General features: G+C 43.4%; 1 protein-coding gene across 8 annotated transcripts in view; it reads left to right on the forward strand.

Moving 5' to 3' along the window:
• MACF1 (microtubule actin crosslinking factor 1) overlaps positions 1–17,044 on the forward strand; it is a 330,156-nt gene that overhangs the window by 59,954 nt on the left and 253,158 nt on the right. Inside the window, exon 1 of one of the 8 annotated variants that reach the window (XM_058553755.1) lies at positions 2,109–2,242. The exons of 6 other annotated variants lie outside the window; for them this stretch is intronic. In XM_058553755.1, coding sequence (XP_058409738.1) covers positions 2,191–2,242 — 52 coding nt within the window. In that variant the 5' untranslated portion in view covers positions 2,109–2,190. Of the gene's footprint in view, positions 1–2,108; positions 2,243–7,547; positions 7,582–17,044 lie in introns of those variants that run through there. One more of the 8 variants, XM_058553760.1, reaches the window with a different exon arrangement.

Raw genomic sequence — 17,044 nt, forward strand, 5'->3', positions numbered from 1 at the left:
CAAAGTTGGATCTTGAGATGGACTCTAGAATCCAGGTTTCTTGACTCTACAACCAAAGTTCTTTCCACTATACTCTATTATCCATACTCTTCCTGGAGAAATAAGTGGGATCATGCCAGGAAACAGACACACATGATCTGAACTGTCATTTAATGTTTGGCTTTCTCAGTCCAAATCCTGATTTCACAGACAAGGAATCCAAGGCACCTGGGCCTTGGACTAGGTGACCTCAAAGATTCTGTGATTCTCACAGTCGTACATTGTAGAATCTCTATACATACAGTATCCCACTGTCTAACTTCTGCTCTGTAAGCATTAAACTCCCTTTTAACCTTTTAATCTTGCCCATTAAATTGTTCTTTGAGGGGCCGGCCCTGTGGCGTAGCAGTTAAGTGCGCGTGCTCCACTGCTGGCGGCCCGGATTGGGATCCCGGGCGCGCACCGAGGCACCATTTGTCAGGCCATGCTGTGGCAGCGTCCCATGTAAAGTGGAGGAAGATCGGCATGGATGTTAGCTCAGGGCCAGTCTTCCTCAGCAAAAAGAGGAGGATTGGCACGGATGTTAGCTCAGAGCTGATCTTCCTCACAAAAAAAAGAAAAATTCTTTGAGAAAAGGAACCATGCAGTGTCCCCTGTGACTCCTTATTAGGAGTCACTGCAGTGGCTACCTTGTTGGTACTGTTGACTGACTAGTAGCATCGGAAGGCACAGAAGCTTGGATTGGTTATTTTTATTATTTCTTAATTTTTCCCTTTCTGTTATCTTAGCAGCTGTTAATATTATTTAGCCTGATCTTTTCAAGTGGGCATACTCCCTTTTCTCTTTGTTTTCACAATGCTGTTTATATAGTTTCTCCCCCTGCATCCAATCCGCATAATTAGGAGTTTTGTGGAACATTATATTTGGCACACTGTGAGTTCTACTCCAAGTCACTGAACGGCAGCCTGCGTGGCAGGTTGCTCAGAAAAACTTCAGGCCTGGGAGAGGGGTGTCTCTCTTATGAGGGGTTGTTCAGTGGAGTCTGTCTCGGTTGGTTGCTCATGGGTTTCCAGGATGCTAAGGCTTTCATGGTAAGGTGAGCCAGAGTACCATGCTCAGGTTTGGGAAGCATGTTCTTTCCATGCTATCTCATTGGCCTGATGTGTGACTTTTGGACAGATTGCTTAACCTCTGTCTGTTTTCTCATCTGTAAATGAAAATTTACAGTTATTTTCTTAAAAACATTTTCAAAGATGAGTATTATAATGCAGATGAACCACTTTGAATTCCTTACAACAAAGATGCTACGGAAATTTCAGCGTCTTTTTCCCCTAATTATAATCTGTGTAGCTTATTCTAAGAACCTATGCCTATGGGGGCGGTGCTCATCTTTTTTAGGCTAATAGAGTAGAAGGCAGTTTGCAGTAGCTATTGACATCATAGAAGCAAACCAAAACCGAATCAGCTGAGTGAAATAGTGCCCTGGAACAGGGAGCATGCGGGTGGTGTCTGAGCTGCATAGTTATCTATGAAGGTCCTGCCTCCCTGAATTTTGCTTTTAGCACTTAGGGAGTGGGCTTAACAGTTTGTGCTTCTTTCCTCTCCCGCCCTGGACTGTGTTAATATGCAATGTCTCCTCTGAAAGTGGCTGTATTCCAGGATGTAAACATGACTGTTGTAAGGAGAGTGCAGAGTTGGTTGTTTATTTTGTAAAACCTGCCCCATTGCCATGTAATATTTACCCAAGAGCTCCTGTTCTGGTGACATTCTTATGGTGAGTATGGCCCTTTAAAGGTTTCTCAAATGTTAGATGACCCCCTAACTGGTGTCCTGAAACACATTTAAGTCTCTCTCCCTGGAGTTTAAACCAGAGGAGCAGTAATTCCAGTGGAGCCTGAGCTGGGGTCTAAAGAAAGGTGGCAGATGATTGGCAGGGGCTGTTGTGGTCTCCTGCCTCATTTGCACAAAGGAGGGGCTGGCCTCTCCTGGGGAGGTATTTCCGCTCACTGCAACAAATGAGGGCGCACAAAGGGCTGTAATGTAATGAGGCTTCTCTAGTGACGTCACTTGTAAATGTGGTCAAAGTCCAGTTCTCGGGGGCTAGGAGACGCAGTAGTAGAGATCAGTTGGTTTGCACGCTCTCACTTTTCAGCTGTCACTGTGCCATGGTGCCTATTTCCAGCCACTGAACCAACACAGCTGGGCCGGGGCATGAACGCTTACAAGTACCAGAAGTTCCTGGAGGGACTCAACAACCTTAGAGGTATTACAAGGCTTCCAGCTCCCTGCCTTTTATCCTTGCTGATTGTGTGAACACTTATTGTGGTGTGTGTTATGTGGGGTCTTTACTTTCTATCAGTCCTTTAGGGGCTTAGAAAGCCCTCTTACTCTGAGCTGGCCATATTTTTTGTGTGTTTAGGCAATTGCATAGAAGGGATAGAGTTTGTAAATGTGATTATAGGTGAGTAGGAGGGAGTCCTCTCAGCCGCTTCAGCAGCAGCCTGTTCTCTTGCTCGAACGGGCAAAGATGAAATGTCCCCTGCTCTCAGAAGAGCTCAGGGCACTCCCCAGGCAGGGGCAGTGTGGGTGGAGGGCTCTCGCCATTGGGCCCTGCAGCCTCACCTAGGTGTAGCTAGGTTTCTGGGGCCAGGTTTTCCAGTTGCCTGTGTCTACAGTGAGTCAGAGTCCCACCTGGAGAGAACAGAGAGTCAGGAGTGGTTGTGGGAGGAGGAAGAATGCAGGTTGATAGGCCAGAGATGCAACGAAAAGGGTAACTTCGTGATTTTAAAGGAGGTAACTTTTTATTAAAATAATATTTAAAGGGAATAGTGTTTGCTTTGCATGGTTGGCAAACTCTTCATCTACCGTAGATGAGAAAAATGCTCTCAGATGTGATGATGCAGGACTCTTTTTGGCTATTGAGGAAGATAAATGAAATCTTTTTACTTCCTCTTCTCTATTTAATAGGTGGTTTAATTTCCACCTGCTTAGGAAGGTGCTCAAACCATCCCTTCTCTTAGCAGTCAGGATTCTGGGCCTAGAGCAACCATGGAGTGTGGAGAGGGGAGGAGGAGGTAGAGGGCAGAAAAGGGTGAAGTATGGGTTTCTTCAAGGATGGGGGAGTGGCAGGAGATGTGGACTCCCATCCTGCCAGGGTCTATAGATATTTTACTTTCTTTCATTATCTGTTGAAGAACTGTTTCTAAGAGGATATGTATATGAAGAGCTTTGTATGCTGTAAAGGGATATACAACTATAAAGTACTGTTCTATTGATCTCTATCTACTCTTCCCTTTTCTCTCCCCCATGCCATACAAACACTTTTTTCAGAATTTCTGACAGCTGGAGCCAATCCCTTTTAGGTTCAGGGCTCTGCGAGCTCATCATGCATCAGACAGGTCTTAGCAAGAATGAGCTCCATTAACTGCTGCTCTGTCTTCCCTGTCAAAGGAAGTTTTGGGAGGGCAGAATGAGTCTGGGCTTCTTCATCCAGGCTCATGGGGAAGAGATGGGAGATGAGGGACAGAAACCAGTGGTGCTTTTCAGTGACTCTTCCTTCTAGTTCTTGGGCCTTTTTGGGGACTGGGTGAAGGGAGGTGCAAGATGTACCCTTGTTCCATACAAGAGCCCCCTTTTCTTGCCCTATTTCCTATCTTAAAGGGATGCTTCTATTTTCCTGGGCATGATGCCCATTCAACAGCAGGACCCTTTTCCCTCCTTTGTTTACAAAACTCATAGAAGGATTATCAAACTTAATTAATCTACATATTCCTTTAGTAGAAGAAAAGGCTCAGAGTAGGAACCCCAGGTCTCTCCTTGGACACTGAGCTCCTTAGTGTAGTTTTACTCCCTATTATCCTTAACATCATTCTTCTGATAAAAGCTGCCAGAGCTTTCTGAAGATGCGTAGGTGGTAGATGGAAACTATAGGAGATTTACTTATCCGTAGAATTGGAGAATATAACTTTTCCTTTTGGTTTCCCTTTGTGTCAAGGGTTTAGATGAGCAGTTAACCATGCTAGGATGGCCACCACCTCTGTGAATCAGGTTTGACAGTGACCCAAGTAGATTCCTGAGGTTCTCAGGAGACCACACCATTCCTAACTCTGTCCTCCTCTGCTGTATGTGCTTCAGGAGCAAAGTGCAGGTATAACAGGTGGTGGGGGCTCTTCTTGTTTTCCTCCCATAAAACATGCATGAAGGAAGGAGTCCTTTTTTACTCCCTAAATAAAAATTGTTTTGCTCCCCAATTTTCTCTAACTCGCTTGACTTTCTCAGTGAGGCTAATGAACAGGCTCTTGATTTGATCTTCTCAGGGGTGAAGAGGTTTGAAATTGCACCCTAGGAAGGGTTATTTCTGCTTTTGGAAGAGGTGGTATTGAAACCAGCTTGGCAATCATTTGTTTTCTCAGCCCACCTATAAAGTTGTTTTTTCACTCCTTCCTTTGTCCTGTCTTTACTAGGAATGCATAAGTAATATTGCTGGGAATGAGTGAGTAACAGACTAGAGGTACCTATCATGGGGAGTGTCTCGTATGGGGCTGAAATCAGAGAAAAGCCCACAACAGCGGCAGCTCCCACTCCACTCTTCCCACCCCAGATACTGGGGTTATTTTGGTTCTACACCTCTAAGAGAAACTCAGAAACATTAAGCATTTTTTAACATTAAACATTTATGGGCATTAAACAAGAGGAGATATACACTTAGTTTAGTGTCTGGTATGTGGTCAGAATTCACCACATGTTAGTTCTACCTCTTCTTTCTCCTGTCCCTCCCAGAGACTTCTTTGAATCCTAGTGAGTTCTTGTGCCTGCTTTGGTGCAGGATGAGCTAGATCAGGTCCCATTCTGGTTGGGGAGTTGTAGCCCTAGTCACACATGCACATGTTTGGCTCTAGGTCTTTCTTGATCTCACTGTAGGCCAGTTATGATGGTTGAGACCGGAAGACAATAGCAATAGTGATAATAGTAATAATAGTAAGCACTCAGCAAACTTTAGTTATGGACTAGGCACTTTCGTAAGCACTTTACCTAATTAATCCATGTAGCTTTTATGATACTCCCGTAACAGAGATAGTTTACAGTGTTATTCCCAAGGCTTGCCTAGCCCGAGAACTGGGTTCATCTGTCCTGTTAAGGAGATAACAGTGCCTGGGAGTATAGCAGCCAAGATGGCTATATTGTGCTGCTGCCTGATGCTGGGGACGATGTGCAGTAGGAGAGAATACCCACGTCTGCCCAAGTGTATGTGTAAAACATACTTGGGCACCTTCTCTGAGGGAGAGCAGCAGTATACCCCAACATACTCATGTGCTTTCACCCTTCTCTTCCTTTGCGTATCCTTCCTGTTCCCTCTGCCTAGAATACCATTATCCTTTTCTCCTTGTAGTGCTTCTATTCATCCTTCACTGCCTAGCTCAATCTTACTTTCCCTGATAGTTTCTTTCTTCTTCTTTTCTTTCATTCTTTTTTTTTTTTTTGTGAGGAAGATCAGCCCTGAGCTAACATCCATGCTAATCCTCTTCTTTTTGCTGAGGAAGACTGGCTCTGGGCTAATATCTGTGCCCATCTTCCTCCACTTTATATGGGACGCCGCCACAGCATGATTTGACAAGCGGTGCCTCGGTGCGAGCCAGGGATCCGAACCTGGGCTGCCAGCAGCGGAGCGTGCGCACTTAACCGCTACACCACTGGGCCGGCCCCTCATTCTTCTTCTTTTTTTTTTTTTTTGCTGCAATCTCAGGTAGAATTATTTTCCTCATCTGTGTTGCCATAGTACTTTAAACATATTTTAGAGCATATCTCCTTATGTTATATTTTATTAAACATTTGATTTTCCTGCTAGTTCTTTACTTCTTGGATGAGTTTCCTATAACTTCTATAAGCCTCAGTTTTCTCATTTATAAAATGGGGATGGTAGTAGAATTTACGTCACAAGATGTTGTAAGGATTAAATGAGATAATAAATGTAACATCTGGCACAGAGTAAGAGCCCAGGAGATGTTCGCTACACTGTTGCTAAAGGTGGGAACTGGCTCATTTCTTCTTGTATCTTCCTCACCTAGCATTGTGCTTGGCACATATTAAGCATAAAAGAAACATTCGAAGAATTGAATTAACTAAACTCATGTATACAAATGTCCTTCAGTAGTCACCATAGGAGGTTAAAAAGAATACTCTTGACATTAGTGCCTGTGCTGTATACATTTATAAAACCCTTTTTGTGGTTTTTCTCTTCAGTGCCAGATTATGACTCCTATAAGAAACTCCACAGTCATTTTATAGTCATGTTTAATTTTTGGTCAGAAAATGGTATTATCCAAGACTTTGGCTGTTTTGTAACATTAAATCCAATCTCAAAGAATGAAAATGTACTGCTCTTGAAAACAAGGACAGATGATACTACTAGTCTGTAGACAGTTCCAGGTGATGGCTTCCAAGCATATCTTGGGCAGTGGCAACATTGTTGAATAAGTGAACAGGGTGACTACTGAGAAGGCGCCCTGTTCAGTTTTGGTTCTTTTAGTTCTGATATGTTTGTCAAGTCACCTTTCTCATTATCTTATAGCTTCACTTTGGACATCCACTTAGTTGGCCACCTACCGAAGTCGCGTCTGGGCAGGCAGACAAGCCCTCACACCCCAACATGTATCCCTCAGAGAGTGCCCTTTTTTGGGGGTGCTTTTTTCCCTCTCTTCGGTGTTGCTAATAAAATCCCCTAGTGAAAACAACTTCTGTTTTTTTCCTGCTGTTAAATAGAGGTACTATTTCATCCTTATAGAAAGCATAGAAAAACAAAAACCAAAATCCTGCAACCCACAGATTACTGTGTTCTTATTTTGTTACATTTCCTTCTAGTCTTTTTCTGTCCATAGATATAAAATATCATGTTTTTGTATATTTGTTATTATTGTAATGTACTTCTCTGTCTTGCTCTTTATTGTTTTGTGAGCATTTTTTTATACCTTTAACTGTTTGTCTACATCATTTCTTAACAGCTGTATGGAATTTCCTCAAATGGAAGGATCATTTATTTAACGTTCCCCAATTGTGGGGCATGTACTTTTCTAATTTTCACTGCTATAATGTGATAATACACATCCTTGTAAATAAATTTTTCTGTTCATCTCTGTTTATCTTTTTAGGATAGATTTCTAGAAGTGGAATTACTGGTCTTAATACATATATTCAAAGCTCTGGATGTTGGTTTTTAACTTTAGTTCACTTATAAAAGCTACTCAGGGCACCTGTAGGACTTTGAATACTCCCCTGATAGCTCTGGCCCCTTGCGCTCTAGGGATAGCCCTGTCTTCAGGCTGTGTGGCCAGCTGGTTCAGATGTTTTATTATCAAGTTAATTTCATCATGGGACAGATGCCAAGTGTCTCACTTAGCAGCTCCCACATGTCATCATGACATCACTGCACAGTTTTACTCTGAAGCTTTTCTCCCAGCAGCTCCAGGCAATGGCTTCACTGATCCTCCCAACCCTAGTACCTGTTTCCTCTTGTACTGGGAGAGATCCATCAATGTTGATCAAGAAACTGCAGTACCAAGAATGACCTGATCAATGCTGTATAGAAATATCTCATGGGAACTTCAGGTTGGTTTGGGTTGAGATTCTCTTTTTCTTTTCCTGCTGTTACTGAGCTAGCGCCTAGCTAGTAAATCAGGCCAGCTTAACCTGATATAATAGGTTGACAAACTACTGTGTCATCACCCTTGCTTATGGTAGGCATCTGCCTCTGGAAGAAATGGAGCTGGTGCTGTGTTTTAAATCAACATATTGCAGTCAGGTGCAAATTGGCTTCTGTTACTTGGGATTGACAGCCTTAGGGTCGAATTATAGACTTGATGAGAGTACAGTGTTGTTTCTGACTTGGAGCTGACATCCTGGAGCAGACAATGTGGGGATTTCTAGCTGATGATAGACTGGGGGTGTTTGGAGATTAGCTTGAGGTCTGAGAGAAGGAATAATGGACATATGTGGGACTTTGTGTGCAGGGGGTCAATAAGAACATCTCTACAGCAGCCAGGATAGTGGAAAATCGCTTGAGTCACCGGACAGGATTGCATCTTTCACAGTGAGAACTGTCTACCCCTCCCATTCCCAGAGCCCTTAAGCAAACCTATCACAACGGGGTGTTTCTCTCCTGATTCTGCAAGGGATCTGAGAGTCTGCATGCTTCTGAGGTGAGGCCTGTCAACACCTTTTACAGCACTAGGCACCTACTAGACCCTCAGTAAATCCTGTACTTTTGGGATGCTTGATGGTTTTGTACTGTTAAAGTTTATCCCCGCCTTAAATGTATATTTTTTAGGGTTACCGCATGTCACTGGGCTGGAGAGGGGCATCAGCACAAGTTCACATTGGGGTTGGCTTCTGTTGCTGCTGATTTGAAATGTGGGGGAATATGGGGTTCCATGGTGTAATGGTTAGCCCTCTGGGCTCTTAAATGTGTGGGGTAGTTCTGTGTTTTTTGTTACAACCGGAGATGAGTGTTACACTATTCCTCTTTCTCAAAGAGTGAGCCTATATGCTAACAAAGTATAAATTATCATTTTTTTCCCCCATCCTTGGCCTTGTGGTTTTTTGAAGGAGGCATTAGTATTGAAAGGTTAAGGCTCTTGTCTGCACTATTCTGCCACAGTTTCTTTTGGCTGCTTTCCTGGAGAAACCCCAGGCTAATAGTCCTAATTGTATATGTTTCTCATTACAACAACTGTGGGGATGGTCCCTCTGAATGAATACCAGTTGCTAAACAGCCTCTTTGGTTCATTGTGGAGTGGCAGGAACCTTTTAGACTCCCTGGTTTGATGTATCTTGAAATCCTTTGATTTGGAAGATCACTTTTTATAATTCATTATCAACTAACTACTTCACTCCCTGATAATGTTCCATGCTTCCTGTCTGTTTCACTGGAAGTCCCCATATCCTTCTCCTTCCTTCCTTTCATTGAGAACCTTCTGTATGCCAGACCCTGTAAAGGGCATTGAGAATACAAAGATTAATGACAGTCCCTGTGCTTGAGGGATTGTTAGTCCTATATACAGTCTAATGGAGATTCAGCTCTCTCTCTATATATGTAGCAGGTGCTATTATAGAAATATGAACAAAGTGCTGTGAGAACAGAGTTGGAGTGATTACTAGGGGCAACATGGTGGGTGATTGGGAAGACTTGACAGTGGAATTGGTATTTGAGCCTAATCTTGAAGTTGGGTAGAAGTTTGCCAGTTAAGAAGGGAGAAGAGGGCCGGCCCCGTGGCTTAGCAGTTAAGTGCGCACGCTCTGCTGCTGGCGGCCCGGGTTCGGAACCCTGGGCACGCACAGACGCACCGCTTCTCCGGCCATGCTGAGGCCGCGTCCCATATACAGCAACTAGAAGGAGGTGCAGCTATGACATACAACTATCTACTGGGGCTTTGGGGAAAAGTAAATAAATAAAATTATAAAAAAAAAAGAAAAGGGAGAAGAGGTATTCTGGGAAGACAACAGGGTGTGCAAGGGAATAGACTCATGAAAGTCTTCCCTTGGGGAAGAATGAGAAGTGTTATGAGGTGGGAAGCTGGGGAGAATGGGTAGTTATTTAGGGTGAGAGAAGAGGCTAGAATGGCAGGTTGAGTCTGTGTTATAAAGGACTAAGGAATAATGTAGGCAGTAGAGGGGACTAGATATTTTTAAGGCAGAGGAATGATATAAACAATCAGGGGTTTTTCTGGTGGGGGAGAAATATGACTCTGGCAGCAGTATGAAAGGTCATTTATAGGGAGGTAGGGCTGCAGCTAAAGGGAGGCTGTATGTACCTGATTTTAGTTTGTCTAGGATAAGAGAAGAAGTAAAGAGAGCAGGCATATGAAATCCTTCTAAAAGAGAGTTTGGTTTTAGAAACAAACAGATTTTATGATGAACTATAGCTGGAGTGGAGATCCACTTACCCCTACAGCTCAAGGTGAACCCGACCCTGTATTGTGTAATGCTCTGTGTTTGGGTTGGTATTTCCCGGGACCGGTCAGATGATGCACTTCAGCGTGAGGCCTGCAACATAGCTGGAGACCAGCAGCCCCAGGTGTCTTGTCAGTGATAAGAGAGAGAGAAGCAGCCCATTTAATGGCTCTGGGTAGGGCTTCTGTTTCTTTAAAATTTTCTGGGCTGCAGTACCTGGCCCAGGGTTCCCATCTTTACGTGACTCTTTACAAATAGATTCGGAGTGTTGACTTCGTTGTGTGTTGGAGTGTTGGCATTTGACACTGTTGATTACATCCCTGCTTGTTTAAAATATTCTCTGCCCTTAGCTTCAATGAGGGCATTTCTTGGTTTTCCTTTACCTTTCTGATTGCTGTTTGTCTGCCTTTGCTGGGCCTTTTCCTTCTTCTGACTCTAACTCGGGCGGTTTCCTAAGGAATGAGGCAATGTGGTGGAGTCAGAAGAGCATGAGCTTTGGGTCCAGGCTGGGTTGGGTTAAAATCCAAGTTTCTACATTTACCGACTGAGTGACTTGGGGCAAGTTACTTGCTTTCTCTAAGCTTCAATTTTCTCATCTGTAAAATGGGGATAATAGTATCTCCCACATAAAATTATGAAGATTAAATGGAATGGCAGAGGAAAGCTGCCAGCACAGCGCTGGCACATCATCACACGATACAGACTAGCTGGTGTTATTGTTATGCTGCTCCTGACCTTCTTTTCTTTCTCTAGCCGGTTCTTCTGGCTTCCACTTTTCTTTTAAATTGCAAACTTCCACATCTGTCTTCTACTACTTAAAATCTCTCAATTTTGGGGCGTGTTATTTTTTTTTTAGTTGTGGTAAAAAACGTATAACATGAAATCTACCCTCAACAAATTTTTACGTGTCTAGTACAGTATTATCTATATGTACATTGTTGTACAGCAGATCTCTAGAACTTTTTCATCTTGCATGACTGAAACTGTACCAGTTGAACAGCGACTCTCTCTTTCCCTCTCCTCCCCAGCCCCCGGCAAGCACCATTCTACTCTCTGCTTCTGTGAGTTTGTCTGCTTTAAATACCTTATATAAGTGGAATTATGCAATATTTGTCCTTCTGTGACTGGCTTATTTCACTTAGCATAAGGTCCTCAAGGTTCATCCACGTTGTATCATGCGACAGGATTTCCTTCTTTTTAAGGCTGAGTGATATTCCTTTTATGTATAAAAATCTCTCAATTTTTTAATCTTTTTTTTCCAACCGCCTACAAGACATCTACACTTGGATATCACCTCGAACTCAGTATTTCAAAACCAAGCTTAGACTTGGCTTCCCTCCCTCATTCCCCGTTTTTGACACTTGGGCTCACATTCTTCCAGTTTCCGAGATCAGAAGCCTTGGAGACATCCTTGACTCTTCTCTCTTCATCAACCCCCATTTTCAGTCTGTCATCAAGTTCTTTTGTTTCTTCAGAATTTCCCCCAAATTTGCCCTTTCCTCCCCATTCCCTTTGCCATGACTCTAGTCCAGTCACTCGTCACCTCACGCCTGAATTACTGCAACTGCCTCATATTTTGTTTCCCGCGTCCTGTCTCTGCCTTCGAGTTAACACTACCGGCTACTTTCTAGTATTTTCTATTTCCAAAATAAGAAAGATCTGTTATGCTCTGACCCCCTCCTGCTTATCCAGACTTATCTCTAGTAATTTCCTAGAACACACCTTCAGCCTCTGACAGATCCATCTCCTCATTGTGCCTTAAGGGGCTTTGTTCCTTCTCCCCTCTTGCCTTTTCTTGTGTAGTTAGTTCTCTTTACCTGGAATACCCTTGTTCTTTATATTTAACTGAAATCTATCCATTCTTTCAAGCCTCACTTCAGGTCTTCTCCAATTAGGCTGCTCAGATTATCATTGTCCACGTTGATGTATCACTTTCCCACACTCTTATTTTGTCTCCCTATTGAAACTGTAAGCTTTTTAAGGGGACTGTTTTATAGACGTTATATTTCTATAACTCTCATGGTACCTAGCTCCTACCTAGCCAAGTGTAAGCACTCATTACTGAGCCCTTATAAGGTGTGGTGACCAAAGTGAGTCATTCTTTCATTTGACAAATATGTATGAGCACCTGCCATGAGTGCTGTGCTAGGCACTGGGACCCAGCCATAACCACACAGCGAGGAGACTAGTTATGCTGTACATAAGCACAGAGATATTGGTTGGTCGACGGAATTTTAAGAAACCAGGTCGGACTCTAAGTGAGGACAGATAACAAGCAGAGGGAGACTTGAAGGCATAAATGCAACAATTATTGTAGGAGAAAGACATCTAATGGATTCATTCAGCAAATAATTTATTGAGTATCCACTGATATGTTTATTCCAGGTATTAAAGATATACCAGAGAACAAGGCCAAGTCTCTTCCTTTGTAGAACTTATATTCTAGCATTTAGAGGCATTTTTAAAATGAAAAGCACTTAATATTGGGTGAAGCCCATCCGTAGGAGGTCAGCAGTGAAGGAGTTAATATGCATGTAGGGCTCTGGGCTTTGTTGAAACAGGTTTCTCTGCCCAAGGGAGTGTTTTTAAGGAGGATTAGCGGACTGGGCTGAGGAGGGCCTGAGACCCCTCTCCCTCACCCCATAGCACACACACCTGCTGTTCTGGAGCCTAGTGAGCCATGGAGCTTGTCCTCCACTTAGTAGGCACTTATTTGCAGGCCCATGATTGTGGCTTTAGGACTGGCTGTATGCTTCTGGCATTTTTATTTTCCTTTCCTGATTTTTATTTATGTCTAACATCAATGAAGTCTCATTTTAATTTAACAGAGGTTGGGACTTGTCTATCTTCTTTTCTGGTCCGTGTTTACTTGTACATAATTGCAATCCTGGTCTCTCGTTTTATTCTGAACCTTTTTTTTTTTTTTTTTTTTGGTGAGGAAGACCAGCCCTGAGCTAACATCTGATGCCAGTCCTCCTCTTTTTTTGCTGAAGAAGATTGGCCCTGAGCTAACATCCGTGTGCATCTTCCTCTCCTTTATATGGGACTCCGCCACCGCATGGCTCGACAAGCAGTGTGTCGGTGCGGGCCTGGGATCCCAACCAGTGATTCCCAGGCTGCCGCAGCAGAGCATGCTCACTTAACCACTTGTGCTGCTGGGCCAGCCCCCCATTTTTTGTTTTTTTTATGGTGGTAAAATACACATAAAATTTGCCATTGGAACCATTTTAAAGGGTACAATTCATTGACATTAAGTACATTTACAAGGTTGTGCAACCATCAAGACTATCTAGTTCCACAACTTTTTCATGACCCCAAATGGAAATCCATACCCATTAAGCATTCAGTCCCGTCCGCTCTGCTCCCCCAGCCCTTAGCAACCACTAATCTGCTTGCTGACTTGCCTATTCTGGATATTTCGTATAAGTGGAATCATATAAAGTGTGGCCTTTTGTATCTGGCTTCTTTCACTTAGCATATACACATTTGCATGCCTTTTTCATGTAACATTATAAGGATTTTTTTTAGTGTTTCCTTATAGTCATTATAATTTTAAGTTACAGTGTTGATAATGGCTTCACTTAGGCATTCTCTTATTGTTGAATATTTGGGTTGTTTCCAAGTTGTTGCTGTTATATAAATTGCTGCATTGGACATCTCCCTGTTCTCTGCCATCTTTCAGAGGACTCTCTATGTTGCACACCAGCTGCAGAAGAACCATTGTCCTTGATTATAGGATAGTGCGGCCTGTTACCCAACTCTGTGAGAGAACAGTTGAGTAATGAATTTTATGTAGAAGGAAGCATTATACTTTACAACAGAAGAGCTTGATCGCCAGGGAATGGCAGGGGAAAGAATGGTTTTTTTTTTTTCCTACTGTCTAGACTTCTTCTCTGACACTCCCTCCACCTCCTTGGCTGTAGGAAGGAACTGGTTATAGCGGTTGGAGACGCAATGTTTTCTTCATTTATTCATTCAACAAATATTTGAGAGCCTACTATATGCCAGACATTTGAAACTTGCCAGCGGGTTGAGCCTGGCTGAGCAGTGCCTTTTACTCCCCGGGCTTTTGATACTGCCTGGGAGCAAGACTAGGACCTGCTTCCAGGGTGATCAAGAGGATTCAGAGTCCTGAGCCACATGGGGCCTTCTTACCTCATGGTTTAACACCTCAAGGTTTGGTACCATTATAGATAGTAATCACATTAATTCGGGCTGCTCACTCCCAGGGATTTCACAGTCAGGCTGAGACTCCTGGTACATGGCTACTCTTGTTCCCCACTTTGACAGAAACCTGGCTGCTAGGAGATGTGCCATGGGGCCTGTGGCCTCAGAGTGGTTTTGCTCACAATATCCTGGGCAAGGCATCAAGGGGAGGTGCTATTGACAGGGTGTAAAGGCTTCAGGCACTTTATTATAGTAGGTTACCGTGTTCATGCAAAGGATGGGAGTTGGAGTGTCACACATTCTGGGTTAGCCCAGATAGATGTGGGATTAGTGCTGCTGGGCCCTTCATGTCTTCTAGCAGACTATCCCTCCTCCTTTTTTCCTTACTGACCTATTTTATCAAATAGTCTTAATTTCTCTCTACCCTGCTGGGAAAACGTCAACCACTTGAGGCCATTTAGGGCCACACTGTGCTTCTAAAACCCCGTGTTGAGTGGAGCAAGCACTTGAGGCAATCACCAGATCTTAACAGTTTACTTAGGAAAGTGCTGCTAAAACTCTGAATTGTTGATTTGGGTTGAGAAGCACAGAGGCTAGTGAGAACACGAGGAGTTAGGCCTGATCTCTGCCCTCTTCCACCTACCACCTGTTGCTCTTCTTTCACTATCAGAATTTGATCTGTTACATGTCTGTATCTTCAGATGTATTTTTCCTAGTGTCTTTTGAAAACTGTTGAGCACTCAGGGAGGGAGTAGGGGAGAAAGGGATAAGACCATCAGAAATAGGGTCTCTGCTCTGTCTCTCCTAGACCCTGGAGTTAACTGAATTGGCCTAGAGTTACTGAGGGGCTGCTGTGTTTGTGTTTCAGTGGGCTGGCTTTCCTGAGGGGGACACAAAGCCCAAAGCACAAGCCATTCCCACAAGCCTAACATTTTCATATTTCTTTCTCTGCCAAAGAATCTTTGGTTAGAGTTAAGAATAACCAGTCTGTCTGTGGAAATACCAAGGCCTTTTGTTTGCCAGAAGAAAAGGCCTTTGATTAAGGCCTTCTTCTAATTTTTTTTTTCCTTTTCCTTAAGCTGCTGTGAGAAGACTTCAGAGCCTCTGAAGGTGCTGTGTTTGAGGAGTTTGTGGGAAGGAAAGATAGCTTAATAGAAGTAGGAGAGACTTAATCATGCTTTGCCACCCATTTGTGCAGAGATGAAAAAAAAAGGAACAAACTCTCTCCAATGTTAGGTGATTGCTTTTACTAGCCTGTCTATCTTCCCATCTTTTATGAAATCCATCCCAAATAGTAGTTCCCCAAGGACCTTCGGTACCAATGACCTTGAATCCCACTCTGTTACTTAGCGTGACTTCGAGCAAGTTACTTAACCGTCCTCTTTAGGCCAGAATTTCTCAGCTGTAATTTTAATGAGGATTATAAAGTGCCGTTTTCATAGAGTTGTAATGAGAATTGAATGAGTTAATATGTAGAAAGTACTTAGAACAGTGCCTGGCACATAGTAAGCCCTCAGTAAATATCGACGACTATTCCAGTAAATATTAGTACTTCTATCTGTGCAAATGCTGAGTGGAGCTTTATTTTCCTGATTCCAATGTGGCTTTCTAGGGCTATCTGACTCAGGCCTTTGTCTTTTTAGAATGAAAAGGAGGCAACTTCCTATCAGGCGTGATCTTTTTATCAGTCAGAGGCAAAGGGAAAGATTTATTCTCTCTATATGGGCACATCTTCAAGGTCAGTGTCTCCTTAGTTGAATGTCAGCAAGGGAATCCATTTCGTTAGGAGGAGCTGGTTACTCTTTGTCAAAAGCCCTTCCTATTTGTGGAGTGGGAGTAGATTGTGACTATGGGAGGTCATCTATTTTCTCCGTCTTTGTTTGAGCATAGTGAGGTTTCTTGTGCCCCAGGAGAGCCTGAACCAAGCTATAGAAGAGGGGCCCCTGGTCCTCCAAATATACATAGTGAGAGAAGCAGGAGGCATCCCAGTAGGGAAAGAGGGCATCCTCAGGGCTGGTCTGGTCCCAGTGAGGCTAGTACCAAGTCTGGGGAGTGTCATCAGTGGAGGTTCTGAGCAAGTGTCTGGCCACTGCACTTCTCTGGCCATAAGTAAGAGACTTGCTAAATGACCTGCCCCAAGCCTCTGGGCTGTTTTATAAGCTGCCACCTCCTTTCCTAAGTTGTTGGGGGTGGCTCAGGAAGTGACACAGAAATTTAAGTTTGTTGTCTCTTTCTTGCCTTTTCTGTATTGCCTTTAGCTTTCAAGAGGGATTTCCATGTCTGCCTTCTCTCCCCCCATGACCCACTGTCTCCTGGAAGGTGAAGTCTTTTTTTTAAATTTTTATTTATTTTACTTTTTTCCCCCAAAGCCCCAGTAGATAGTTGTATGTCATAGTTGCATAGCCTTCTAGTTGCTGTATGTGGGACGCGGCCTCAGCATGGCCGGAGAAGCCGTGCGTCGGTGCGTGCCCGGGATCCGAACCCGGGCCGCCAGCAGCGGAGCACGAGCACTTAACCGCTAAGCCACGGGGCCTGCCCGAAGGTGAAGTCTTGTCTTAACTCTTGCAGGAGGTAAATTTCTAAAGTCAGCACATAAAGTGAAAATCCCCAATAATCAAAATTACCCTTGAAAAATATCTTAAATGACCCATAAATCAAAGTATATAAACATGGTTTTGTATATATGCCAGGACAGAATTGGTACACCATATGAAGTAGCTGGCCTGTAATTCAGGGGCATTTTATTTGAAAAAATAAGTATTTTCAAACACCAGAATCAGATTCTGGATTCAAGGTGCCCACAATGTGAGAGGCACGTGGGAACCAAGACTTGCTGACAGCTCAGATTCAAGTCCTCTCATCCTATGTTCACCCTGGTACATAACCTCACTGTGGTATAAAACCTCCTTGAGTGGAGTCATGAGTAAACCTCTGCATGTGTGTAAATTATTTCTCT

This window comes from Diceros bicornis, chromosome 13 (assembly GCF_020826845.1).
Source record: "Diceros bicornis minor isolate mBicDic1 chromosome 13, mDicBic1.mat.cur, whole genome shotgun sequence".
Lineage (NCBI taxonomy): Eukaryota > Metazoa > Chordata > Mammalia > Perissodactyla > Rhinocerotidae > Diceros > Diceros bicornis.